Source organism: Cajanus cajan, chromosome 3 (genome assembly GCF_000230855.2).
Source record: "Cajanus cajan strain Asha chromosome 3, NIPB_CcT2T_4, whole genome shotgun sequence".
Classification (NCBI taxonomy): domain Eukaryota; kingdom Viridiplantae; phylum Streptophyta; class Magnoliopsida; order Fabales; family Fabaceae; genus Cajanus; species Cajanus cajan.
The window spans coordinates 45,462,659-45,489,277 of NC_138519.1; the positions used below are offsets into that span (position 1 = coordinate 45,462,659).

At 39.6% G+C, this 26,619-nt stretch overlaps 1 protein-coding gene across 1 annotated transcript; it reads right to left on the reverse strand.

The window, feature by feature from the left end:
• Positions 1 to 12,658: 12,658 nt before the first annotated feature.
• Positions 12,659 to 25,409, reverse strand: LOC145956301 (uncharacterized). Its single transcript, XM_083071880.1, has 5 exons — positions 25,092 to 25,409; positions 24,608 to 24,728; positions 23,681 to 24,463; positions 13,013 to 13,646; positions 12,659 to 12,881 (listed from the first exon to the last, which is right to left on the reverse strand). The coding sequence occupies exons 1-5, from the start codon at positions 25,407 to 25,409 to the stop codon at positions 12,659 to 12,661; spliced, it is 2,079 nt and encodes a 692-aa protein (XP_082928006.1).
• Between the last annotated feature and the right edge of the window lie 1,210 nt (positions 25,410 to 26,619).

Below are 26,619 nucleotides of genomic sequence, written 5' to 3' on the forward strand. Positions count from 1 at the left end.
AACTCAAGATTTCCCTACACGAATTAAGCAAATGTATACAACATCAACCTCCTCTTCATAGATTAAACAACTGTGGCATTTATACAGAGGTTAAATGGAGAAGAACAAAGCAGAACAGAGATGAACACACATACCCAACCTCAAACAAAGATTATAATCCACAACAACAAGCCAACCCAGGGGTTTTTAGCCTTCCATTGAAACGAAAACAGAAACGAAAATAGACTGAAAATAAAAACGAAAAGGCAAGGAAGGAGAACAACAAAATGAAGAGTAATTTGTATTCTTCAAATATAAATGCTCAAGTTCTACAACCAGAGAAGAGAAAGAAAACGAAAATGGCAGCTAAGAGCAAAACATAAAACAAACCATCAGGGAAAAACAAAATGTCCAGACACTGTAGCTACATGAGAAAAAACGTAAAAGAAGAAGAACCAAGAAGCCAAAAACGTAAAGGAATAATGAAGGAGGCTACTGTTCACGTAGTCACATCAGACCCCTCCCCTAGTGGCTGCCAAGTCAGCCCTAACCTAAAACTAAAATGAGATTGGGCCCCAAAACAATTACATGTCTGACCCAATAACAATAAAATAGCCTAAAAACTAAAAATGAATGCTGAGGTGGAAAATGGTGCAACAGTGACATGGCAGATGACGTGGCAGCTCTACTTGAAGTCCAGAAATTAATTCCAAGCCCAGATAATTACTAAACTGCCTTGAAAATACTAATTTGGAATAATTAGATTCAGAAAATTCAAATTAGTTAAAATATGAATTACCGGTCCAATTAAAGCCCAAATAGAAAACAATGCAGATAATCAGCAATTAAGCGCAAATCAGAGATTAAAATAAGTACAGAAAGGTTAGAAAATAGGGGAAAATAATGACTCATCAAATTCCCCCACACTTAGCCTTTTGCACTCCTGAGGAAAATCAAAAAGCAGAGCAAGGAACAATTCCAAAGACAGCAAAGAGAGTGACACAGCATGAAGAAACAAAAATAAGAATACACACAAGAAAACAAACAGATTTACACAATCTTCAATGAATCTTGGGAAAAGAAAAGGATTAGACAACATCTAACACACAAAGAGTCAGAGAAACCAGATACTTATGGAAATCATCCAAGCATTTCAAAACATGGCAAAAAAATCAATTAGCTCAAGAGGTGAATCAAAAGCAACAGAGCCTCACTAGATGCACTGTATCACTGTATCTCTCAAGTGTCTAGGCAACTGTATATTCTCAAAGCACTCTTGAAAACAAGCAACAGATAGACTTGGCAAGCCTCTAAAATCAACATCCAACAAACATGCACATAAGGATCAAAAGGTCTTTTCAGGGTTGTAATGAGGCCAAGGACAGGGTAGAGGATAATATATGGGATAAGTAACTGCAAACCAGAGGAACTAGAGGAGCAATGGGGAATAAGTCAAGAATACGCACAAGAAACAAACCCAGAAACCTCTAATGACCTCTATGATGATCAATCCTCTTTCTCTTGCCTCAAACAACTTTTTTTTTTGAATAATTTTTTTTGAGTGAACAGTACGTAGTGAACAGTACACACGAAAATTTTTAAATGAGATAAGATAACATGCAGAGAAGTAAAGTGTACAACATAAGAAATCAACTAGCCAATATACATCATCCAATGAAACATACACACACCCCCACACTTATTCAAGAAATTATTCCCAAAACAATTCCAAACCTCCAAAACTCCCTAAGGTTAAGGTAATCATGGTTTTTCGCTTAAGGCTTGTAATGAGCTTCAAACAAAGAAGGGGAAGTAGGCTCAGCAGGGGTTATCAGAGGAATTAATTCAAGGTAGGCTTATTTGGCCAGAGGCTTATCAGAACAAAAATGCCTTAATCATATCCAAACATGCATGTGAATCAAGAAGTATCAAACAGAGTCAAGACAAGGCAACTGTGCAAGCAATCAAGAGGCATAACACACAAGTAAGAACAGAGAGTGGCCCAAATCCTTGATAGAAAAGAATGGCACAATCCAAGAGGGGGGGTGAATTGGATTCGATGACCCTTTAAAAATTATCAGAGTATTTAGGATCTTTATTTCACTTAAACTTTTCTAAGACTGAATTTTTCAAATGAAGCTCTCTCAAAGGCTTGTTATGAAAGTATGAATGCAATATGCTTTCTTGATTACAAAATTTTGAGGTTCAAATATAATGTTCTAATTCAGATTTAATCCAACAGTTTTCACATACACATGTTAATCAAGAATTATCTTCTTTAATGTTCAATCAAGCAATTACTCAAAGTAAAAGATAAGGTAGAAGAAGATTGCACAAGTCTTTTATACTGGTTCAACCACTCCACATGTGACCTACATCCAGTCCTTAATCAACACCTGATTAAGATTTGTTCCACTATCTTAAGCAAGAAGGTTTACAAGCACACACACATGCATATACTTCAACACAAAAGATAACCACTTTCTTGACCCCAAGAAAGCACCCCTTGTAGAACCCACTACAAGAAACCTTACCACTTGAGAAACCCTTCTCAAGATTTTTACAAAGATTCAGAAAAGAATAAAGGAACGAATTCACCTGGAATTCTTGAACAAATCTTTATCTTCCCCTTTCAAGAATATGATGATGATTATCTTCTCACAAGCTTTTCACAAACGTTTTCACTCTTGGATTTCACAAAGAAAACTCTCCAAGATGTCACAAAGACTCCACAAAACGTTTTTCACAAATTGATTATCAGTTCTAACTCTTTTCTGAAGTTTCTCAAAGTTCAAACTATTTATAAAAGTTTCAAACGCAGATAATCGATTATTTTAAAGAATAATCGATTATTTTGTTCTTCAGGTTTTCTGGAAACCAACCAAGAACAATATAATCGATTATTTTGCTGGATAATCGATTATTCCAGAAAGTTGTTCCTAGGATAATCGATTATTTTGGCAAATAATCGATTATTGCAGCAAGGCATCCCATTTTTCCTATTGCTGGAATAATCGATTATATTTAACAATAATCGATTATTTTGAGTTAGTACTTAAAACTTCATTTTAAGTCTCAAAATAATTTTTCAATGTTTTAACTCATCATCATATACTCTCTACTTAGTTTAGATATAGATTTGATTATGCACAAAGCATACTAAGCACACACAATATAAAATCTCATTCAAAACAACTTAATTTCTAAACTCTATTACATTGCTCCATTACATAGCATGTTCTTGACTTTTCTTTGACTTTGTTTTTGTGCTTCCAAGTTGTAATTTGTTGTTGTACACTTGCGTTGTGATCATCAAAACTTCTTTAGGCTTCAAGCTCTCCTAAGCTCAACAATCTCCCCCTTTTTGATGATGACAACCCATGATTATCAATCCAATGCTATTGTGCTTCATTCTTCATATTGTGCCTTTAATTCCAACATATAAAACCTGCACACTACACACACACAAGCACAATACCTGCAAAAACAACAACTAATACACACAACCTTTTCTCCCCCTTTGGCATTATCAAAAACAATACAAGCCATATCTAAGTCAAAAGTTGTCATTAAGCAATTTAACCACAATTCAGAACTAGTCAAGCCAAGAAAAATATTACAAATAATATCATAAACAGAGCATTCCAATCAAAACCATCAACACTCAAAACAGAGTATTGTAATCAGCCATCAACCAAGGCTCAATTTGCTCACAAAACTCAGAACATACTTGCATCAGCCAAGCAAAATAGAATATGAACACACATGTTGACAAAACAGAGCATTTCAGCACCAGCATTCCAAATCACACTTTGGAATCACAACCAAGTCAACATATTAGCACAATAAACTCCAAATTCATCAGAATTTAAATTTTTTTCAACAACAGAAAGCATTAAAATTGTTCAGAAATTAAAAACCTTACAACCAAATTGAAATTAATTGTTTCAAACCAGAATTTAAAATCCTAATTAAAACTAATCAAAACAAAGATCAATCTTCATCCTCCGGTATGCCAAGATGAGTCTTGAGCAGCCCCACTTCATGGTCCAGATCATCAAATTTGTCAAGAATACCGAAAAACAAAGACTCATGTCTTCTCGACATTTCCATCACTGCATCCATCTTGTTGATCATTATTTGCTCAAAGGGTGAAAACGGCTTCAACTCCACTTCAGGCTCCCTGCTCGGTTCAGTTTCCACCTGTGGTGGCTGATCTTCATCGTGTGACGGAACACCGTCTTCATCGATTGCCTGTTCCGGAGTAGGGGGTACATCGCTTTTAAACACCCATTTGTCTTCTTGTTTGAGCATCCCCATGTGATGAAATGAAGACTTCTCTATCTTGTTTGAAGCATGCAAAATTATTTTTCTTTCTCCAGATAAATCTACACCGGCAATTTCAAAAATCTTGGACAACAAAAGAGCATAAGGAGTTCAACAGAATGTCATCTCTTGACATTTGAGCATGGTTGTGCAACCTGGGTTTCAACATCCAAGCAATAATAAAAGAAATTAAGCGAGAGTTCTTTTTCATACCTCCCGCCAAGAATTTCTCATAATTTGTGTTCACCGGGTTCCTTTGACAGTCCCGGAAGGTTGTCAGCTCTTCAAAATCCCCAAAGTTGAACGGTTGGGGTTTCTCCTGTCCAGTGCCGCTTAGCCCCGCAGCAGCCTCCAATGTCGATCCGTCCAACCGAATCATTTTCCCTTTCACCACCGATTCAATAATGCCGTCGTTGCTTGTGGCAAAGCAGAGGAATAACCTTATCAACTCAGGATAATAAGGTCCATCCATCTCCAAAAATTTCTTCAATCCTTAGTGCTCCAAAAGGGTTGGAAAACTGAAACCCTCATTCTTAAACCATTCAAGTTTAAGGGTCTTCGGAGGAATGATTCTCCGGCCAGTATACCACTCAAAATAATATTCTTGAGTCTTCTCATCAGGGAACCACTTTGAAATCAATTGCCCAGAGGGTAGAGGACGTTTGCTCCCCCTCACTTCAAGCTTCTTTGGTCTCTTTGATGAAGATGCCATGAGTGGGTGTTGAAGAAGATGAAGAAGATGAGAGATTTGAGAGGATTTGAGAGAGTTAGGGTTTGAGGGTTTGAGAGAGAATGAGAGAAAATGAGAACAGAGAGGGTTTATGCCCAAATGGCTTCTGAGTGGGAGGTTATAGGAGGTTCCAAATGTTTGGCGCGCACTAAACCGTTTAAACGCATCAGGAATTTTAAAAACTGCCCAGATAATCGATTATTTATGCAAATAATCGATTATTTGCATCAGTAAAAACCCCTTAAAAACACAATCTGATATAGATAATCGATTATTTTCAAGATAATCGATTATTATAGAGGGTATTTTCTCCTAACACAGTCCAGATAATCAATTATTTACAGAATAATCGATTATTCCAGTGACTTCTCAGATTCCAACTCCCAGATAATCGATTATTACCCAAGATAATCGATTATTACAGTGACTCTTGAGTTCCTTCTTACCAGATAATCGATTATTGCCCAAATAATCGATTATTTCAGAGGCTCTTGGAATTCTTCATGTTCCAGATAATCGATTATTACCCAGATAATCGATTATTTCCATGGGTTTACTTAGGATAATCGATTATATCTTAAGATAATCAATTATTCCAGAGAAGTTTTGCTTCTCAGAAATTTTAACTTCTCAAATTTCACCAAGTCTTATTTGTCACTCTTAAATACTCTCTTCCAAACATCTCTAACTTCCATTCTCAAAGCATAATCAATTCAAACATGACTCATTGATTATTCCCAATTCAATTCTTAATTGTTTGAATCTTTCCCTTGGTAGAGATTTTGTAAAAATATCAGCTAGTTGTTTGCTAGTCTTTACAAACTCTACAACACAATCATTCCTTTGCACATGATCTCTCAAAAAGTGGTGTCTTATCTCAATATGTTTTGTCCTAGAGTGCAAAATTGGATTCTTGGTCAGATTTATTGCACTAGTATTGTCACACCTCAAAGGAATTTTATTCAACTCAACTCCATAATCTCTTAATTGTTGTTTCATCCAAAGAATTTGAGCACAACAACTTCCAGCAGCTATATACTCAGCCTCAGCTGTACTTAAAGCAACACAAGCTTGCTTCTAGCTATGCCATGAAACAAGTGCACTACCTAGTAAGTGACAAGTTCCACTTGTGCTCTTTCTATCTAGTCTACACCCAGCATAGTCTGAATCTGAGTAGCCTATCAGACTTAGTGAGACTCCCTTTGGATACCACAACCCCACATTAGTTGTACCTTTCAAATACTTAAGGATTCTCTTCACACTCTTCATATGAGATTCTTTAGGATTAGCTTGGAATCTTGCACATAGGCACACAACAAACATTATATCAGGCCTACTTGCTGTCAAGTACAAGAGTGATCCAATAATTCCTCTATACTTTGAACTATCAACAGCAATTCCTTTCTCATCTAAGTCAAGATTGCAATTGTTTGATATAGGTGTGGCAGCCTCCTTACACCCTTCCATACCAAACTTTGTCAGAAGTTCATTGCAATACTTGCTTTGACTTATGAATATTCCATCATGCATTTGTTTGATTTGCAATCCTAAAAAGAATGTAAGCTCTCCCATCATTGACATTTCAAATTCTCCTTGCATGGTTTTAGCAAATTCTTTACAAAGAGAGGTATTTGTGGATCCAAACACAATATCATCCACATATATTTGTACATACATTGTATCATTTTTAAATTTCTTGACAAACAATGTATTATCCACCTTTCCTCTTTCATAGTCATTCTCAATCAAAAATTTGCTCAACCTGTCATACCATGATCTAGGAGCTTGCTTCAAGCCATAGAGTGCCTTTTTGAGCTTGTACACATGATTAGGATTCTTAAAGTCCACAAAGCCTGATGGTTGTTCAACATACACTTCCTCTTGTATAAACCCATTGAGGAAAGCACTTTTCACATCCATTTAATAAAGCTTGAAATTCTTTATAGAGGAATAAGCAAGAAGTAATCTAATGGCCTCAATTCTTGCTACAGGGGAAAAAGTCTCATCATAGTCAATCCCCTCTTCTTGGTTATACCCCTTAGCCACTAGTCTTGCCTTATTTCTTAGTATTATCCCAGATTCATCAAGCTTATTTCTAAAAACCCATTTGGTTCCAATAATTGGATAATCTTTTGGTAATGGCACTAAATCCCATACTTCATTTCTTTCAAACTGATTTAGTTCCTCTTGCATTGTCATTAACCAATGTTCATCTTTTAGTGCTTCATCAATGCTCTTAGGTTCAACTTGTGACACAAATGCCATAGTGTTGCAAATATTTTTAATGGCACTCCTAGTTGAAACTCTCTTACCAATATTTCCAATTATGTTATCCATTGATAAGTCTCTAGAAGTTCTCCATTCCTTGGGCAATTGTTCACATGTTTCCTTTGCTTTCTCATGTGCTTCACTCTCCTTAGGCACTTCACTTGGTTCATTCTCCAATAGGGATTGATCAAGAAACTTAGTTAAATCTTCAATTTCAGTTTGCCTAGTCTCTTGCTTATTTGAATCATCAAATACCACATGGACAGATTCTTCTACAACTAGAGTTCTCTTATTATAGATCCTATAGGCTTTACTATTTGTAGAGTATCCTAGAAAAATTGCCTCATCAGCCTTCACTTGCTTGCCCTTTTGACAAGCATCACAAAGTTTGTCCTTTCCAAACTTGAGTTTAGGTAGACCAACCACTAATTCTTTCCTACACAGCTTATTCAAATGATCCATATGAATATGTGTAGCTCTCCTATGCCAAAGCCATATATTTTCTTCTTGAGTTATTAGACACTTAGTACTTGAAATTGCTATTGAGTGTTCTAGGTCAAGCATGTATATATTGTCAATTCTTTTTCCTATGAATCTGATTTCTTTTGTCTTTTTATCACAAATTAAGCAACATGTATCATCAAATTCAATTCTAAAGCCTTTATCACTTAGTTGACTAATACTCAGCAAATTATGTTTCAAACCATCAACAAGCAATACATTTTCAATCAATGTTTGAGAGGAGGAATTACCAACATTGCCATGTCCAAGAATTTTTCCCTTGTTGTTGTCACCATAGATAACATACCCTTCATTCTTCAATTTCAGACTTGAGAATTTTGAAGGATCCCTAGTCATATGTCTTGAGCAGCCACTATCAAGATACCAAAGTATATTTTTGGCCCTCAAGCATTCCTACAACACAAATTCAGAGGAAAAATTTAGGTACCCATGTGAAGGGTCCTTGTTGGTTAGTTCTCAGCCTTTGACTCTTTTCAACCCAAACCATCTCTCCATTTGGAACTCCATATTTTCTAGAATAGCAGTTCCTAATTGTATGGCCTCTTTTACAACAATAAAAACAAGTTGTTTGTCTAGAAAAGTTGCTTTTAAATTTTCTAAAATTTTGGTTTTTCACAAAAGCTTCTTTCTTTGACTTAAATGGCATGCTCATGCTTTGGTTAAAACCAAGTCCACTCCTATCAAAAGTGTTTCTTTGTTTTCCCAAAAGAATGTTTAAGTTTGAATTTCCATTTGTGAACTTTGCAAGAGTTGATCTCAAATCATCATTTTCTTTTTCAAAAACATTGCAATGTTTACGAGCATCTTTTGAGGAATGAGCTTCACTAAAGTTAAACATAGTTTGAAGATTTTCATGCTCATGCTTCAAATCTTCAAGCTCTTGTTCAGCTTTAATTAAAGCATTTTCATACCATTTCAGCTTTGAATTTAAGGCTCCTAATTTGACAGCTTCTTCATGAATTTGTATAAAAGCTTCTTGGAGTTGATCATAATCCGGATTTGATTCAAGGTCAGAGTAACTTACAATTGTGTCTTGGTCAGTTCTAGCCATCAAGCACAAGTTGTTCTCCTCACATTCAGATTCATCATTTGATGTGCTTGAGTCATTATCTTCCCAAGCAATGTAGGCTCTCTTCCCTTTTCCATTTTTCTTAAATTTCTTCTCCTCTTGTTGCTTCTTCAAGAGATTTGGACACTCAGCTTTCATGTGTCCCGATTTTCCACATTCAAAGCAATTGAAGGAGGATGTGCTTGCTTCCTCTTTCTTGTTTGTCTTTTTATTGAATTTATAGGGGGAATTTTTCTTTCTTCTCATGAACTTTCTGAACTTCTTCACCAGCAGATTGAAGTTCTCGGTTTCGGAATCATCGGAGCTTGTTTCTTCACACACCTCTTTACCTTTGGCAGATTTCAAGGCTTTCAATGACACTCCTTTGCCTTTCTTATCTTGCTGCTCATGTTCATCAAATATGTGCAGCTTTTGCTCATGCTCTCTCAGCTTCCCAAAGAGAGTAGCTAATGTCAAGGAGGTCAAATCCTTTGATTCTTCAATGGCTGTCACCTTTGCTTGCCATGATCTGTCCAAGCATTGCAGCACTTTTAAATTCAGCTCTTCCTTCTCAAATTTCCTGCCAAGGTCAACAAGGTGATTTATCAAGTGTGTAAATCTCTTTTGAAAATCAGAAATAGATTCACCATTTTGCATTCTAAACAGCTCATATTCTCTAATGAGAGTATGCTTTCTTGATCTCTTCACATCACTTATTCCTTCATGAGTGACTTGCAAAGTGTTCTACATTTCTTTAGCAGATATGCATTGTGAGATTCTAAAAAATTCATCAATAGACAATGCAAATGTTATGATGTTTTTGGCTCTCTTATCATGTTGGGCTCTTTTCTTTTCCTCATCACTCCATTCACTCCAATGTTTTTCCTTAAGCTCACCATCATCATTTTTTTTCATAGGGATATAGGGTCCATTTTTTATAGCATCCCATACAGCAATAACAATAGCTTCTATGAAAATTCTCATCCTAATTTTCCAATAGACATAGTTTTCACCATTGAAAACAGGAGGTCTATGAATAGACACACCCTCACCAAAGGGTAGGTTGTTGTTGGCCATTTTTGAAATCTTGAATAACTCTCAAGAACCTTGCTCTAGATACCAATTGATAGAAAAGAATGGTACAATCCAAGAGCGGGGGTGAATTGGATTCGATGACCCTTTAAAAATTATCAGAGTATTTAGGATCTTTATTTCACTTAAACTTTTCTAAGACTGAATTTTTCAAATGAAGCTCTCTCAAAGACTTGTTATGAAAGTATGAATGCAATATGCTTTCTTGATTACAAAATTGCGAGGTTCAAATATAATGTTCTAATTCAGATTTAATCCAACAATTTTCACATACACATGTTAATCAAGAATTATCTTCTTTAATGTTCAATCAAGCAATTACTCAAAGTAAAAGATAAGGTAGAAGAAGATTGCACAAGTCTTTTATACTGGTTCAGTCACTCCACATGCGACCTACATCCAGTCCTTAATCAACACCTGATTAAGATTTGTTCCACTATCTTAAGCAAGAAGGTTTACAAGCATACACACATGCATATACTTCAACACAAAAGATAACCACTTTCTTGACCCCTAGTAGAACCCCCTACAAGAAACCTTACCACTTGAGAAACCCTTCTCAAGATTTTTACAAAGATTCACAAAGAATAAAGGAACGAATTCACCTGGAATTCTTGAACAAATCTTTATCTTCCCCTTCCAAGAATATGATGATGATTATCTTCTCATAAGCTTTTCACAAACGTTTTCACTCTTGGATTTCACAAAGAAAACTCTCCAAGATGTCACAAAGACTCCACAAAACGTTTTTCACAAATTGATTATCAGTTCTAACTCTTGTCTGAAGTTTCTCAAAGTTCAAACTATTTATAAAAGTTTCAGACGCAGATAATCGATTATTTTAAAGAATAATCGATTATTGTGTTCTTCAGGTTTTCTGGAAACCAACCAAGAACAATATAATCGATTATTTTGCTGGATAATCGATTATTCCAGAAAGTTGTTTCTGGGATAATCGATTATTTTGGCAAATAATCGATTATTGCAGCAAGGCATCCCATTTTGCCTATTGCTGGAATAATCGATTATATTTAACAATAATCGATTATTTTGAGTTAGTACTTAAAACTTCATTTTAAGTCTCAAAATAACTTTTCAATGTTTTAACTCATCATCATATACTCTCTACTTAGTTTAGATATAGATTTGATTATGCACAAAGCATACTAAGCACACACAATATAAAATCTCATTCAAAACAACTTAATTTCTAAACTCTATTACATTGCTCCATTACATAGCATGTTCTTGACTTTTCTTTGACTTTGTTTTTGTGCTTCCAAGTTGTAAGTTGTTGTTGTACACTTGCGTTGTGATCATCAAAACTTCTTTAGGCTTCAAGCTCTCCTAAGCTCAACAATCCTCACACAAGGTATATCTTTCATAATTAAAACAACTTCTCAAACCTCAAAATCATCTTTCCAAGCAGAGAAAAACAGGGATTTCAAACCATATAGTATCAAGAAACTCCTATCCAAGAATGAAGTAAGTGCCTACAAGCAATCAAAACCCAGAAATCATAGAGAAACATGCAAAGTTGTACAGAACACCTAAACATAAAACCTAAAATAACAAATAAAGCCTAAAAACATGTAATCAAACCAAAACAGTTCCCCCCTACACTTAAATCACACATTGTCCCAATGTGGCCCAAACAGAAGATCAGAGCAATCAGAACAATCAATAAATCTGGACAAGTGCAATAAAAGTAAAGAAGGAGAAGGGGAAAGAAAACTCCCTAAGTCATGGTGGGAGAGTAGCGGGGTCGAGCAGAGACATCTCCTCTTCAACTGCATTCAACAAGGATGGATTGCTGAGGAAAGGCTTCAAACGGTGCCCATTAACTTTGAAGCTCTTGTTTGTGGATTCACTTTTGACCTCAACTGTACCATAAGGAAAAACATTAGTAACAAAAAAGGTCCAATCCACTTAGAACGTAACTTACCACCCATGAGTCCAAGCCGAGAATTGTACAAGAGAACTTTCTGACCAACCACGAAGTCCTTCCTAGCTATCCAGCTGTCATGGAACTTCTTGGTTTTCTCCTTGTAGAACTTAGAGTTCTCATAGGCTTCAAGGCGGATCTCATCAAGCTCACTCAGTTGCAACTTCCGTTCCTCTCCAGCCTGATCAATAGAGAAGTTGCAGGTCTTCACAGCCCAGTAGGCTCGGTGCTCTATCTCCACAGGTAAATGACATGCTTTGCCAAAGACAACCCAATAAGGAGACATCCCTATGGGTGCTTTGTAAGCAGTCCTATGTGCCCAGAGAGCATCCTCTAGCCTATTGCTCCAATCTTTTCTGTTGGGCTGGACAATCTTCTCTAAGATCCTTTTGATCTCTCTATTTGAAATCTCTGCTTTCCCATTAGTCCGGGGATGGTAGGGTGTAGAAATTTTGTGCACAATCCCATACTTCCTAAGCAAAGCCTGCATGGATCTGTTACAAAAATGGGTGCCCTGATCACTAACAATAGCTCTGGGTACTCCAAACCTGCAAAATATGTTAGATCTGACAAAATCCACAACAACCCGAGCATCATTAGTTCTGGTGGCTTTGGCTTCCACCCATTTTGAAACATAATCAACGGCTAGGAGAATGTAGGAATAACCAAAAGAAACAGGAAAGAGACCCATGAAATCGATACCCCAGACATCAAACACCTCACAGAATAGCATAGGCTGTTGAGGCATCTATTGTCTCCATGTAAGGGATCCTCCTACTCTCTGACACTGCTCACAAGTGCTGCAAATCTTCCACGCATCCTTGAAGATGGTGGGCCAGTAAAAACCACAGTCAAGCACCTTGCGAGCTGTCCTCTGAATGCCAAGATGACCACCAGATGCAAAAGAATGACAGAACTGTAGGACAGAGTCAACCTCATGGTCTGGCAAGCATCTCCTGATTACCTGATCACTGCAAAACTTCCACAAATAGGGGTCATCCCAAACATAATGTTTAGCATCACTCTTAAGTTTATCAATCTGAGCTCTAGATGCTAAAGGAGGAAAAACAGAAGTACTAAATAATTAACAATATTTGCAAACCAAGGGGTGGTAGAGGGAGAAACAGAAGAAACAGTTAACAAATTTTCATCAGGAAAATTATCCTGGATGGGCAAGACGTCAGCACTATCCTCAGCTCTCTCAATCCTGCTAAGATGGTCTGCCACCAAGTTTTGTGCTCCGCTCCTGTCATGGATGTCCAAGTCAAACTCTTGAAGCCAGAGCATCCATCTGATCAGCCTAGGCTTTGAGTCAGCTTTCTTCAACAAGTACTTTAGAGCTGCATGATCTGTAAAAACAACGACACGAGAACCAAGCAAATATGATCGAAATTTATCAAGTGCAAAAACAATAGCTAAAAGTTCCTTTTCCGTGGTCGTGTAATTTGCTTGAGCAGAATCTAATGTCCTGGAAGCATAGTATATCACCCTAGGTGATTTGTCAACCCTCTGTGCTAAGGCATCCCCCAGTGCATAATTAGAAGAATCACACATCAGCTCAAAGGGAACTATCCAGTCTGGTGCCTGAATGATGGGAGTGGTGGCCAAGGCTCTCTTGAGGCAATCAAACGCCTCCTTGCACCTGTCATCAAAATCAAATTCAATATCCTTCTGAAGCAAGATGGATAGTGGAAGGGCTTTCTTGCTGAAGTCCTTAATGAAACGCCTGTAGAAACCTGCATGGCCAAGAAAAGATCACACCTCTCGCACACAAGAGGGGTAAGGTAATTGTGCAATGACAGATATCTTTGCAGGGTCAACCTGAATGCCCCGACTGGAAATGATATGCCCTAAAACTATACCCTGCTCTACCATAAAATGACATTTCTCAAAATTAAGAACAAGGTTAGTCTCAATGCATCTATTTAAAACTCTATCCAAACTATCCAAACATGCATTGTCGCCACCGGCCCGAAACGGGCTTTCGGCATTCGCGAAGGATGGTTGGACTCTTTTATTGTTTTGAAAATGTGGATTGCTAGAATGACTTATTCTCAAACTGAGACCTCGTCAAACGAGCAATTTTATTAAAAGTCTCACTAATCCATATTAATCCCAAGCGGGACCCTCCATGGATTAGTGGTTTTCGTAAAAGGAGGGTTCGTGGAGTCGCCACCAATGTTTTACTCAAAACATTGGAAAAAGGGATAAGGCAATTGATTTAAAAATCAACTTTGGCCACTACAACCAGAGTTGGGTAAGGGAGTCGGTTACGCGTGGGGAAGGTGTTAGCACCCCACAGCGCCCCTTTCGGGTTCCCTATGACAGATTATTTTTAACAGAATAGTATAAAATTACTAAATTACCCCTATTTATTCTAAACAATTATGAATTGACTATCTACATGATGACAGTTTTAAATATGCACACAGAAAGCAGTAAAAGGAAGGATTTAAGAAGAAACCTCTTGAAGCGTGCTTTTATATATATTGAGTAAGACTGGGAAGCTTTTTGGCGTTCCCTCGCTCTACAAGCTCGCTCGCTCCTTCCTAAAAACTTTTGACTATGGAAATCCGGAGGATTTCCCTTCGACTAGGTTCGAATCTCCAAGCTAAGTGCTCGGAATTCCGGAACTTCGTCGGATCGACTCCCAGAGAGATTTCTAGGGCAGAACACTGCTCAAAAACCCCAGAATACTCAAGGAGGGAGTCAAAACTGAGTTGAAAAGTGTGGTAGGACGTCCAAATGGCCTCCTATTTATAGGAATGGGCCTCAATACGGCCTACAGGGGCAATACGGCCGTATTGAAATTTTTGAACTTCAATACGGTCGTATTGAAGTTCAATACGGCCGTATTGAAGTTCAGAAATTTCAATACGGCCGTATTGAATTCAATACGGCTGTATTGAAGCTTCAATACGGCCGTATTGATTCCAGTACGGCCGTATTGAAGTTTCAGAAACTTCAATACGCCGTATTGAGTTCACTGTGGCCATATTGAAGCTTCAATACGGCCGTATTGGGGTTCAGTACGGCCGTATTGGGCTTTTTCCCTCCACTTCTTTATTTTGAGCTATTCTAAGACCTCTAGACCTACAGAGAACCCTCCTAGGGCCTTCGAGGAGTCCTTCTGGCTGATTATCCTTCAGTCTTCGAGAGTCTTCAAGCTTTATTTCCGACCCGGACAATTTTAGGGGTCTACAGCTGCCCCCCCTTTACTTAGTCAAACGGTCTTTTGGTGTACCGGCTGACAAGTAAAGGAGTTGACCCAATTGTCCGGGTGATGTGCCGACCTTCTGACTTGTAATGTCTTCCGGTGGAAAATTGTTGAGTAGCCTCTCCAGGTTGTTGCATACCTTGGCGCTTCTGACAACCTCGGTAGCTAAGTTTAACACCAACGTGCCTCTGACGACGCTGATGGCTGAGTATTGTCTCTCCAGACCTTGAGTATTGTCTCTCCAGACCTCGAGTACTGTCTCTCCAGACTTTGTTTGAGTATTGTCTCTCCAGACTTTATTTGAGTATCGTCTCTCCAGACTCTGAGTACTGTCTCTCCAGACTTCGAGTACTGTCTCTCCAGACTTCGAGTACTGTCTCTCCAGACTTTGTTTGAGTACTGTCTCTCCAGACCTTGTTTGAGTATTGTCTCTCCAGACCTCGAGTACTGTCTCTCCAGACTTTGTTTGAGTATTGTCTCTCCAGACTTTATTTGAGTATCGTCTCTCCAGACTCTGAGTACTGTCTCTCCAGACTTCGAGTACTGTCTCTCCAGACTTCGAGTACTGTCTCTCCAGACTTTGTTTGAGTATTGTCTCTCCAGACTTTATTTGAGTATCGTCTCTCCAGACTCTGAGTACTGTCTCTCCAGACTTCGAGTACTGTCTCTCCAGACTTCGAGTACTGTCTCTCCAGACTTTGTTTGAGTACTGTCTCTCCAGACCTTGTTTGAGTATTGTCTCTCCAGACCTCGAGTACTGTCTCTCCAGACTTTGTTTGAGTATTGTCTCTCCAGACCTTGTTTGAGTATTGTCTCTCCAGACTTTGTTTGAGTATTGTCTCTCCAGACCTTGTTTGAGTACTGTCTCTCCAGACCTTGTTTGAGTACCGTCTCTCCAGACCTTGTTTGAGTACTGTCTCTCCAGACCTTGCCTCTCAAAATGAGGTAGTTGAGTATAGTTTGTCTCCACAGTCCACAATGCTGCTTCGACGGTTTGTTTTTCTGATTTTGTGCCGCTGAGGGCTGGATAACGCAGGGATCCGTCTAGGGGATGTGCAGTCATTCACAGGTTCCTGTGCCCCAACTTGCATTGCATTGTTGGTACCCATGGGGAATTTCTGACTCCTTGGGGTGTAGACACAGATGCTCTTTCTCTCTGAGTTGAGCGATGCCTTATGTTTGGCTGACGTCCTTTGACGTTGGTGGAGTATCCCGGTTCATCCTTATTCGGGTATCTCTTTTTGATTTTCTGATTTTTGCCTCTGTGTAGGCTGTTATCCGCTGGGGGATTTCGTCGTTGATTTTGATTAGCCTCTTCTGTTAGGCGTATCGGCTTGACGTTCGATGTTTGGCTAAGAGCCGGATTCCACTTGGGGAATACTTATTGATATTTTTGATTTTCTTCTCCTTTTTGCAGGGATGCCTCTTGAGTAGGCGATTGGGGATTTGGGGATCTTATTGTATCCCAGAGTATTATTTAGGAAGCCTCTACAGGCTTAGCCTCGCTCAGTGCTTTGAGTCGGAGAGCTATCTTCCACTGAGGAAGTGTTAAGTCCTTTGACTTGTATATACTGTTTGGATGATCGCACTTCCATTGGGGATTGCGTCGATTTTGCTTTGATAGCTCTCGCTGGGGATTTTTCCGTGAGCTTGAGCTGAGGTTCCCTCTGGGGAGTATTATTTCTGCGAGCCTCTCCAGGCTCAGTTATTCTGCATACTGTGGAGGATGTGGAGTATTATTTTGGTAAGCCTCTCCAGGCTTAGTTATTTGGTACAAATTGTTTGTTGGATTTTCTATATCCTTGCCTTTTTTATTTTCGGCTTTTTCTGTATTTTGCCTTTTCTTCTGATTTGGCTTTTTCTGTATTTTGCCTTTTTTTATGTTTTTGGCTTTTGCTGTACAGAAATTAAAAGTGCTAAAGAAATTTATGAGAGAGTATTATTTCGGCAAGCCTCTCCAGGCTCAGTTATTTTGTAGGAGTATTATTTCGGCAAGCCTCTCCAGGCTCAATTATTCTGTGGGAGTATTGTTTCGGCAAGCCTCTCCAGGCTCAATTATTCTGTACGAGTATTATTTCGGCGAGCCTCTCCAGGCTCAGTTATTTTGAGAGAGTATTATTTCGGCGAGCCTCTCCAGGCTCAGTTATTTTGAGAGTATTCTTTCGGCAAGCCTCTCCAGGCTCAGTTATTCTGTATGATGCTGTTGATTTTCTGAATCTTTGTATTTTGCTTGCTGCTGTCATACACAAGCAATTTTCTATTTTTCTATTTTATGCGGTTGCCTCATGATAAGGTCTTTGAATGTGCAACTAATGTGTGTGTGATGCACAAATGAAATACAATTTTTTACTTTTGTTCATTTATTTAGAAAAGTGAGTGGCTCTCCCTATCCTCTTCTTCTTGGAGGACTTTCTGTCATTGACGCGAGGGAGTATTTTTGTGAGCCTTTATGCAGGAGATTATGGATTTTACAGGAACCCCTCCAATTTTCTTTTATTGACCGATTATTAATGGAATTTCGTACAATTTTATGAAAAACCAATTCAGAGGCATAATCACATGGTCAAGAAAGAAAAGAAACAAATGGATATTTTTATTGATATTCACAAGTGTTTTTTACAGAAAGATATACAGAAGGAAATTTCTGAAGAATGGCTGGCCAGGGTAGGCTATATACATTGGGCTTAACAATTATATCTGTAATTGTTGCTCTTTACGTTCCCCTAATTGCTTCGGCCTGAGCCAGGAGTGTAGATGCTGCAAGATGCTTGCTTCTAGAAGATAATCACTTGAACCGCCTTTCGGTTTTCGGTTTAAGCGATCGTTGCTTGCTTTGCTTTTACATCTTATTCTTTTGCCCCTAACTTTTGCTTAGGACGTATCCTAACGGGGTAAATTTGCCTTTGTTTTGCCTAGTACCCTTGTACTGGCAGGCTTTTTATTTTGCCCTAACTTTTGCCTAGGACGCCCTTTTTGGGTTTTCATCCTAGCGGGCCCATGCAAGCAACGTCTTCAAGCATAGTACTTCTTTACCACGTCAGTGTTGACTAAGTATCGAAGTTCTTCTCCATCCATGTTTGTGAGGATCAATGCTCCTCCTGAGAAGGCTCGTTTTCCCACGTATGGTCCTCCGTGATTCGGGGCATACTTTCCGATTTTGTCCTTTTGAGTTGGTAGTAATTTCTTCATTACCAACTCTCCCTCATGGTAGACTCGAGGGTGGACTTTCTTGTTAAAAGCCTTTTTGATCTTCCTCTGATAGGCTTGACCATGGCATATGGCGTTCAGCCGTTTCTTTTTGATAGGGTTCAACTGGTCATATTGGCTTTGAACCCATTCTGCCTCGGAAAGTTTTGTTTCCATGATTACCCTTAGATAGAATATCTCGACTTCGATGGGTAGAACTGCCTCCACCCCATAAACGAGTGAGAATGGAGTAGCTCCTGTAAATGGACGTACTGAAGTCCTATAGCCATGAGGAGCGAAGGGTAACATCTCGTGTCAGTCTTTAAATGAGACAACCGTCTTTTGCACTATTTTTGATGTTCTTATTGGTTTCCTCGACTGCCCCATTCATCTTTGGCCGATATGGGGAAGAGTTGTGGTGTTGGATCTTGAATTCTTGGCACAGTTCTTCCACCATTTTGTTGTTCAGATTAGATCCATTATCAGTGATGATTTATTTCTCCATGCTTCCACTAGATTATTCTAAAATCGTTGGGACAAGAGAGAAAAGAAGGAAAGGGTATATTTTTCAAAAGTTTGTGTTTTAGAGGGGATTATTTTTCAAAAATGGTTTTTGTAAGAATGGATGGCCAAGGTAGGCTTATGTGTTTAGGCTTGTTCGATTAAACACTTATGAGGTTAAGCACATCTTTGTTATTAATGATTGTGCTTTGACAACTTGGATAGCTTCCCTTGAACCTTTCTTTTTGAATTTGGTTCGTGTTACCATCATGGATTTCTTTTGTTTTTTGATTGTCCTTATTTTTGCCTAAAACACCCTTTTGTGGCGTTTTAGCGGACCTTTGTTTTTGTTTATTATTGTAACCCTAACTTTTGCCTAGGTCACCCTTTTGTGGGATTCCTAGCGGGTCTTTTTATCTTTAGGATTTCTTTATCCATGATGGCACTTATTGAGGCCAAGAAAAGGTGCTCCAAGTTGACACACACACTTCCACATAAAAATGATGTGGGTTTATTATTATTAAGATGATTTTAACCTCATTCATGTTTATTCAAACAGGGTTAAAAAAAATGTGGTTTAGAATTTTATTATAAGCAAGAAAAGAAGCAATGAGAAAGAATGATTTTATTATAATCATAGTGGAAGCATGTGTCCTTATTTCATCACTGATATGGGTCCCAATGTTGACCTCTTTTATCTCTCGGTCATGCCCCAAATTCACGGTTTCGAATTTCTCTTGACGAGCTTCTTGATCTAGCAATCTTTGCAGATCCGGAGAAATGGTCTCCTCATCACTGTCCAACTCAACCCTTTCACCTTCGGATCCCGGTTAGAGCGAACAATTACAGACACAATTATTTTATTGGTTCTGTTTAGGTTTAGAATTTATTAATATTGATGAGGAAAGAGAGAAAAGAACAAAAGAGAGTGATGTGTGAAATGCCTCTTTATTGATATATGTAAAATGTACAAAAACCCTTATTTACATGAAAAGGTTCTCATGATCTCGGGTACTGATCATGAGTCCCTAAAAGAGAAGAAAAATATGAAGGGGCCCTATTGTGGCTTGCCATTCTCTACTCCTGCTTTGGTAGAGGATTCTTGCTCACGTCGGGCGCTGTCGAATCGAAGGTGACCCACCCAGCATCAATAAGGTTTTGGACCTTGTATTTGAGAGCTAGGCATCTCTCTGTTGAATGCCCTGGTGCCCCCGAATGGTATAAACATTTGTCTTGTGGCTTGTACCAATCGGGGTAAGGTGGGTCGATCTTCTTTGGTGGAACATGAGCTAGAAGTTTGGCTTCTACTAGCTTCGGAAGGAGATCGCTATAAGTGGTCGGAAGTTTATCAAACTTCTTCACAGGGATGAATTGCGATCTTCCTGACTTCGAAGTGGAAGAAGCCGAGGATATGGTTATAGCATTGACTCCTCCCTCATTCTTCTTCCTGAAGGTCTTCTTAGCCTCGAATGATTGGGAAGGCTTAGCTAGCTTCCCACTTTTCAATCCTTGTTCCACTCTCTCCCCAATAGTGATGATGTCCGAGAAGAGTGTCGTTGTGTTCCCTATCATTTTATCGTAATAGGGACCAGTCAACGAGTTGATGAATAAGGACACCATCTCCTTATCTGACAGCGGGGGCTCTATCTGTGCCGCCAACTCCCTCCATCGTTGGGCGTACGCCTCGAAGGATTCATCATTTGCCTTACTCAAGGCTTGAAGATCTGACCTATCAGGTGTTAGGTCGATGTTGTATTTGTAGCGCTTGAGAAAGGCGTCGGCCAACTGCCTCCATGTACATACTTGATTTCCATCTAGCTGCATATACCAGTTGAGTGCAGTTTCAGCCAAGCTCTCTTGAAAGCAATGAATCAAGAGCTTTTCGTTTGTGGCATATGCAGCCATCTTTCGGCAGTACATGGTGAGATGACTCTTGGGGCAAGTCGATCCCACGTATCTCGGGAAATCTGGCACTTTAAATTTGGGAGGGAATTGAATATCCCTCACTAAGCACATGTCGGCGGCATCTTTGATATCAAAATCATGCCCCTCCATAGCCCTTAGCCGATCCTCTAGGGCGTGGAATTGTTCTTTTGAAACCTCGGGCTCTTTGATCATAATTCCAGCCCCAAGAGGTATGGCATGTGGAGGATCTTCTTCATGCTCCTCCTCCTCATGATGGGACCCATGGTCATTGTGATGAGATCCATGAATGTTATGGTGACGCATGAGTTCCAACATTTGCGCCATCTGCTCTTTGAGCTGTGAAAGCTCGGTTGTGAGCTTTTTGTTTTGCTCCTCCAATGCTTCCATTTTCTTGATTTTCCGTGCGCGCGTAAGGACAGAGAGATGACCAGCCACTTTCTAAAATGAATGTTTAGTTAGTTTATTTTATGGAATGAATACACTTTTTAACATGAGCTTGATAAACCTCCATCTTTAAGGCACTGCCTTTTTAAGACGGAAGTTTACCACCCTTCTTTATCTATGATTTCTCCCCAACGGAGAATCTCTATAGTCATGGGTCTCTTTCACTCATGTCAAGAGGTATTGGTGATCCTAAAATGTATGTTTTTATGAGGATGCATGATGTCTTATTGGTAATGATGTACATGCTTCTCACTTTTATTATATTTTCACACATGGTCTTTCCTCTCATGTCATGGTTTTTTATGCATGGGGAATTTTTTAGACCTTATCACGAGGTTATTTATTAATGCACAAACAATTGCACGTAAACATTTACACAAACAATTCACTCATCCACGAACAGTCACGAGCGAATCACGAGGTAGGGGTCTCCTGCAGAAATGGTGCATATTCAAGGTAGGTTCTAACTGTTCTCACCAGTCCAAGGCCCCCAAGGTGCCCCCATTATAGGGACCCAATTCCTCTCGTCGTAGGTCGATGGAAAGTTCCAACGCACCGTCGGACTCAAGTTCATGGTTATCACCCTGAGTGATGTTTTCCGACAACGGTCTACGGGCACCTATAGACCCATTCGACAACCGGCCGTACTAACATCCACTCCCTATGGTTAATCACTCATGCCCCCGGGTATAGAGGGAACTGTTGTGTGCAAAGGTTCGTGTGCAGTTTTTATTTCAAACAATTGCGTAAATTTAAAAATACAACAGTTATTAAAGCCAAATAGATAAACATGTTATCATACAAGTGAGGGGTAATAAAGCAATTTTAACTATTATTTGTTAAAAATAATCTGTCACTAAATGGGACTGACTCTCGAGGCTTCCCCAGCAGAGTCGCCATCTGTCGCCACCGGCCCGAAACGGGCTTTCGGCATTCGCGAAGGATGGTTGGACTCTTTTATTGTTTTGAAAATGTGGATTGCTAGAATGACTTATTCTCAAACTGAGACCTCGTCAAACGAGCAATTTTATTAAAAGTCTCACTAATCCATATTAATCCCAAGCGGGACCCTCCATGGATTAGTGGTTTTCGTAAAAGGAGGGTTCGTGGAGTCGCCACCAATGTTTTACTCAAAACATTGGAAAAAGGGATAAGGCAATTGATTTAAAAATCAACTTTGGCCACTACAACCAGAGTTGGGTAAGGGAGTCGGTTACGCGTGGGGAAGGTGTTAGCACCCCACAGCGCCCCTTTCGGGTTCCCTATGACAGATTATTTTTAACAGAATAGTATAAAATTACTAAATTACCCCTATTTATTCTAAACAATTATGAATTGACTATCTACATGATGACAGTTTTAAATATGCACACAGAAAGCAGTAAAAGGAAGGATTTAAGAAGAAACCTCTTGAAGCGTGCTTTTATATATATTGAGTAAGACTGGGAAGCTTTTTGGCGTTCCCTCGCTCTACAAGCTCGCTCGCTCCTTCCTAAAAACTTTTGACTATGGAAATCCGGAGGATTTCCCTTCGACTAGGTTCGAATCTCCAAGCTAAGTGCTCGGAATTCCGGAACTTCGTCGGATCGACTCCCAGAGAGATTTCTAGGGCAGAACACTGCTCAAAAACCCCAGAATACTCAAGGAGGGAGTCAAAACTGAGTTGAAAAGTGTGGTAGGACGTCCAAATGGCCTCCTATTTATAGGAATGGGCCTCAATACGGCCTACAGGGGCAATACGGCCGTATTGAAATTTTTGAACTTCAATACGGTCGTATTGAAGTTCAATACGGCCGTATTGAAGTTCAGAAATTTCAATACGGCCGTATTGAATTCAATACGGCTGTATTGAAGCTTCAATACGGCCGTATTGATTCCAGTACGGCCGTATTGAAGTTTCAGAAACTTCAATACGCCGTATTGAGTTCACTGTGGCCATATTGAAGCTTCAATACGGCCGTATTGGGGTTCAGTACGGCCGTATTGGGCTTTTTCCCTCCACTTCTTTATTTTGAGCTATTCTAAGACCTCTAGACCTACAGAGAACCCTCCTAGGGCCTTCGAGGAGTCCTTCTGGCTGATTATCCTTCAGTCTTCGAGAGTCTTCAAGCTTTATTTCCGACCCGGACAATTTTAGGGGTCTACATGCATCAAAAGAGGATCCATAAACAGTAAAATCATCCATAAACACCTCTATGCAATTTTCAAGAAAATCACTAAAAATACTGAGCATGCACCGCTGGAATGTGCCAGGGGCATTGCATAGGCCAAAAGGCATCCTTCTATAGGCAAAAGTGCCAAAAGGGCAGGTGAATGTGGTCTTTTCTTGATCCTCAGGAGCAATATGAATATGAAAATAACCAGAGAACCCATCCAGAAAACAGTAATGAGATTTACCTGCCAGACGCTCAAGCATCTGATCAATGAAGGGCAGAGGAAAATGATCCTTCCTTGTTGCTTGGTTGAGCCTCCGGTAGTCAATACAGACCCTCCAACTGTTTTGGACTCTGGTGGGTATGAGCTCATCCCTCTCATTCTTAACAACAGTGAGGCCTATCTTCTTGGGGACCACCTGGATCGGACTCACCCACTGACTATCTGAAATGGGATAGATGATCCCAGCCTGTAGAAGCTTGGTGACCTCTTTCTTCACAACTTCCAAAATCACTGGGTTAAGTCTCCTCTGAGGCTGTCTCACTGGTTTAGCTCCATCCTCCAATAATATCCTGTGCATGCATGTGGATGGGCTAATGCCAGGAATGTCTGCCAGGGTCCAACCAATTGCCTTCTTGTGCTTCCGAAGCACATGCAACAACCTCTCTTTTTGATCAGCATCAAGGGATGTGGATATGATCACTGGGAATCTCTCATCATCCTCCAAGTAAGCATACTTGAGGTTCTTTGGAAGAGGCTTCAACTCTGGTGTGGGTGCTGGCTGAACATCAGAAGGAACCAAAGAAGGGAGAAGGGGTTCCGCAGCCTGTACCTCGACCTGCAAGTCAGATTCTTTTGTACTTCCTACAACATGGTTAGTGCATTCTGACTGTATAAAATCAAGAAAAAGAGGTACAACACCCAAAGTGTCAAATTCAAATTCAGATGGCTCATAATCAGTTTCACATTCAGATTGATATTCAGATTCAGACTCAGACTCAATGCATGAAAGATAGCTATACAAATCATATGAAAATGAATGCTTCCTAGCATGAGAAGAATCTAAACCATGAATATGCTCATCAACTATATCATCAATCAATTCAGCACGAAAAATAGAATGAGCTTCAGAAGGAAATTTCATGGCATCCAAAATATTAAAATGAACAACAATATCACCAAATTCCATAGACAAGGTGCCAGCATAAACATCAATCTTGGTCCGGGCTGTTTTCAAAAATGGTCTACCCAAAATGATTGGGACAGAACCATGGGAGAATCCATCCTCCATATCAAGCACATAAAAGTCAGCAGGAAAAATTAGTTCACCAACCCGAACCAAGACATCCTCTATAAAACCTGTGGGGTGGGCAACACTCCTATTGGCCAACTGAATGACCACACCCGTAGGTTGCAAAGTACCAAGAGACAAAGAATTAAAAATAGACAGAGGCATGACATTAATTGAAGCTCCTAAATCAAGCATGGCATTTTCAAATTTATTGTTACGAATAATGCAAGGTACACAAAATGTACCTGGGTCCTTACACTTCTCAAGAATGTGTGGAACATATTTACCTATGAGTACTGAGACGTTTCTGCCCATGCTGATTCGCTCATTTCCCTTCAGCTTCCTCTTGTGGGTGCACAAGTCTTTCAGAAATTTAGCATATTTGGGAATTTGCTTGATGGCATCCAGCAAAGGTATATTCACCTCCACCTTCCTGAAGGTCTCCAAAATCTCCTTATCCACCTCTTCCATCTTTTTGGTTGAAATCGATTTTGGTGGAAATGGAAGAGGGATAGGAGGCTGATGTAGATCATCACTATGTGCAACACTAGAAGAAGGTCCACCTGCATGAAAATTTTTGCTACTACCTGTATGGCCCTCTTTCTCAAGTGTAGGCTCAGGTGGAGGTACAACAGTTGTAGATGGTGCTGGTATGTCAATTTGTTTTCCAGACCTCAAGGTGATGACACTCACATTCTTCAGATTTTGCACAGTTTGTGAAGGCAACTTGTCTGAATTCTGGGACAGTGCCTGATTAAGCTGAGTTGCCATCTGACCCATTTGATTTGTCAAACTTTGAATGGAAGCTCTGGTCTCTTATTGGAACTGCATGTTTTGAAGGGTCATCTGCCTCACCAGCTCCTCCAATGAAGGCTCAGAGGAAGTAGAAGGTTGAGGAACTGGTGAAGTAGAAGGTTGAAGAGTCATCTGCTGCTGCTGTTGTTGGATAGGAGGAGGTACATATCTGCATGGACCAGCATTGTTTTGGAAGGGAGGGGATGGCTGTTGTTGTTGTTGTTGCTGCTGCTGGTTAGACCATCTGAGATTAGGATGATTTCTCCAACCTGGATTGTACCTATTGCTGGAGAGGTCATAACTCTGTTGTTGTTGTTGCTGCGCTGGTCTGTTATTGTAGATATTTGCAGCATAGGCTTGTGGGGTGTAGACCCCTAAAATTGTCCGGGTCGGAAATAAGACTCGAAGACTCTCAAAGATCAAAGGAAAGTCAGCCAGAAGGACTCCCAGAAGACCATAGGATGACTATCTGTAGGTTTAGAGGTCTTAGAGTAGCCAAAAATAAGAAAGTGGGAGGTTTGGAGCTCAATACAGCCTCCTTGGAGTTCAGTACGGCCGTACTGCACATTTTGTACTACAATACGGCCGTACTGAAACCAATACGGCCGTATTGAAGTTTCTGTATTTCAATACGGCCGTACTGAATTCAATACGGCCGTATTGAAGTACAAAAACTCAATACGGGCCGTATTGAACCCAGGGGCCGTACTGCGCCTCATCCCTATAAATAGGACGTCATTTGGACGTCATTCCACACTTTTCCACACTTCTTGGACTCTCTCCTTGAGTATTCTGGGGTTTTTGAGCAGTGTTCTGCCCTAGGAATCTCTCCGAGAGCCGATCCGACGAAGTTCTTGAGTTCTAAGCCATTTGCTTGAGAATTCGAACTAGTCGAAGGGAAATCTTTTTGATTTCCATAGTAAAAATTATTTTTTAGGAAGGAGCGAGCGAGCTTGTAGAGGGAGGGAGCGCCAAAAAGCCTCCTAAACTTCATTGATATATAAAAAGCACGCTTCAAGAGGTTTCTTCTCTAAAAATCCCTTCTTTTACCGCTTTCTGATTATTGCATATTTAAATTCGTCATCATGTAGATATTTAATATATAATCGCTTATAATAAATAGGGGTAATTTAGTAATTTTACGCTATTATTTAATAAATAATCCGTCATAGGGAACCCGAAAGGGGTGTTGTGG

Coding starts and splice junctions, on each gene's coding strand:
- LOC145956301 (XM_083071880.1), bottom strand. CDS start 25,409: ATGGGTCAGATGGCAACTCAGCTTAATCAGGCACTGTCCCAGAATTCA. Junction 24,729..25,091: donor CAACCAAAAAGATGGAAGAG/GTGGATAAGGAG, acceptor GTGGTCATTCAG/TTGGCCAATAGGAGTGTTGC. Junction 12,882..13,012: donor TCTCCCTCTACCACCCCTTG/GTTTGCAAATAT, acceptor GAAGTTTTGCAG/TGATCAGGTAATCAGGAGAT.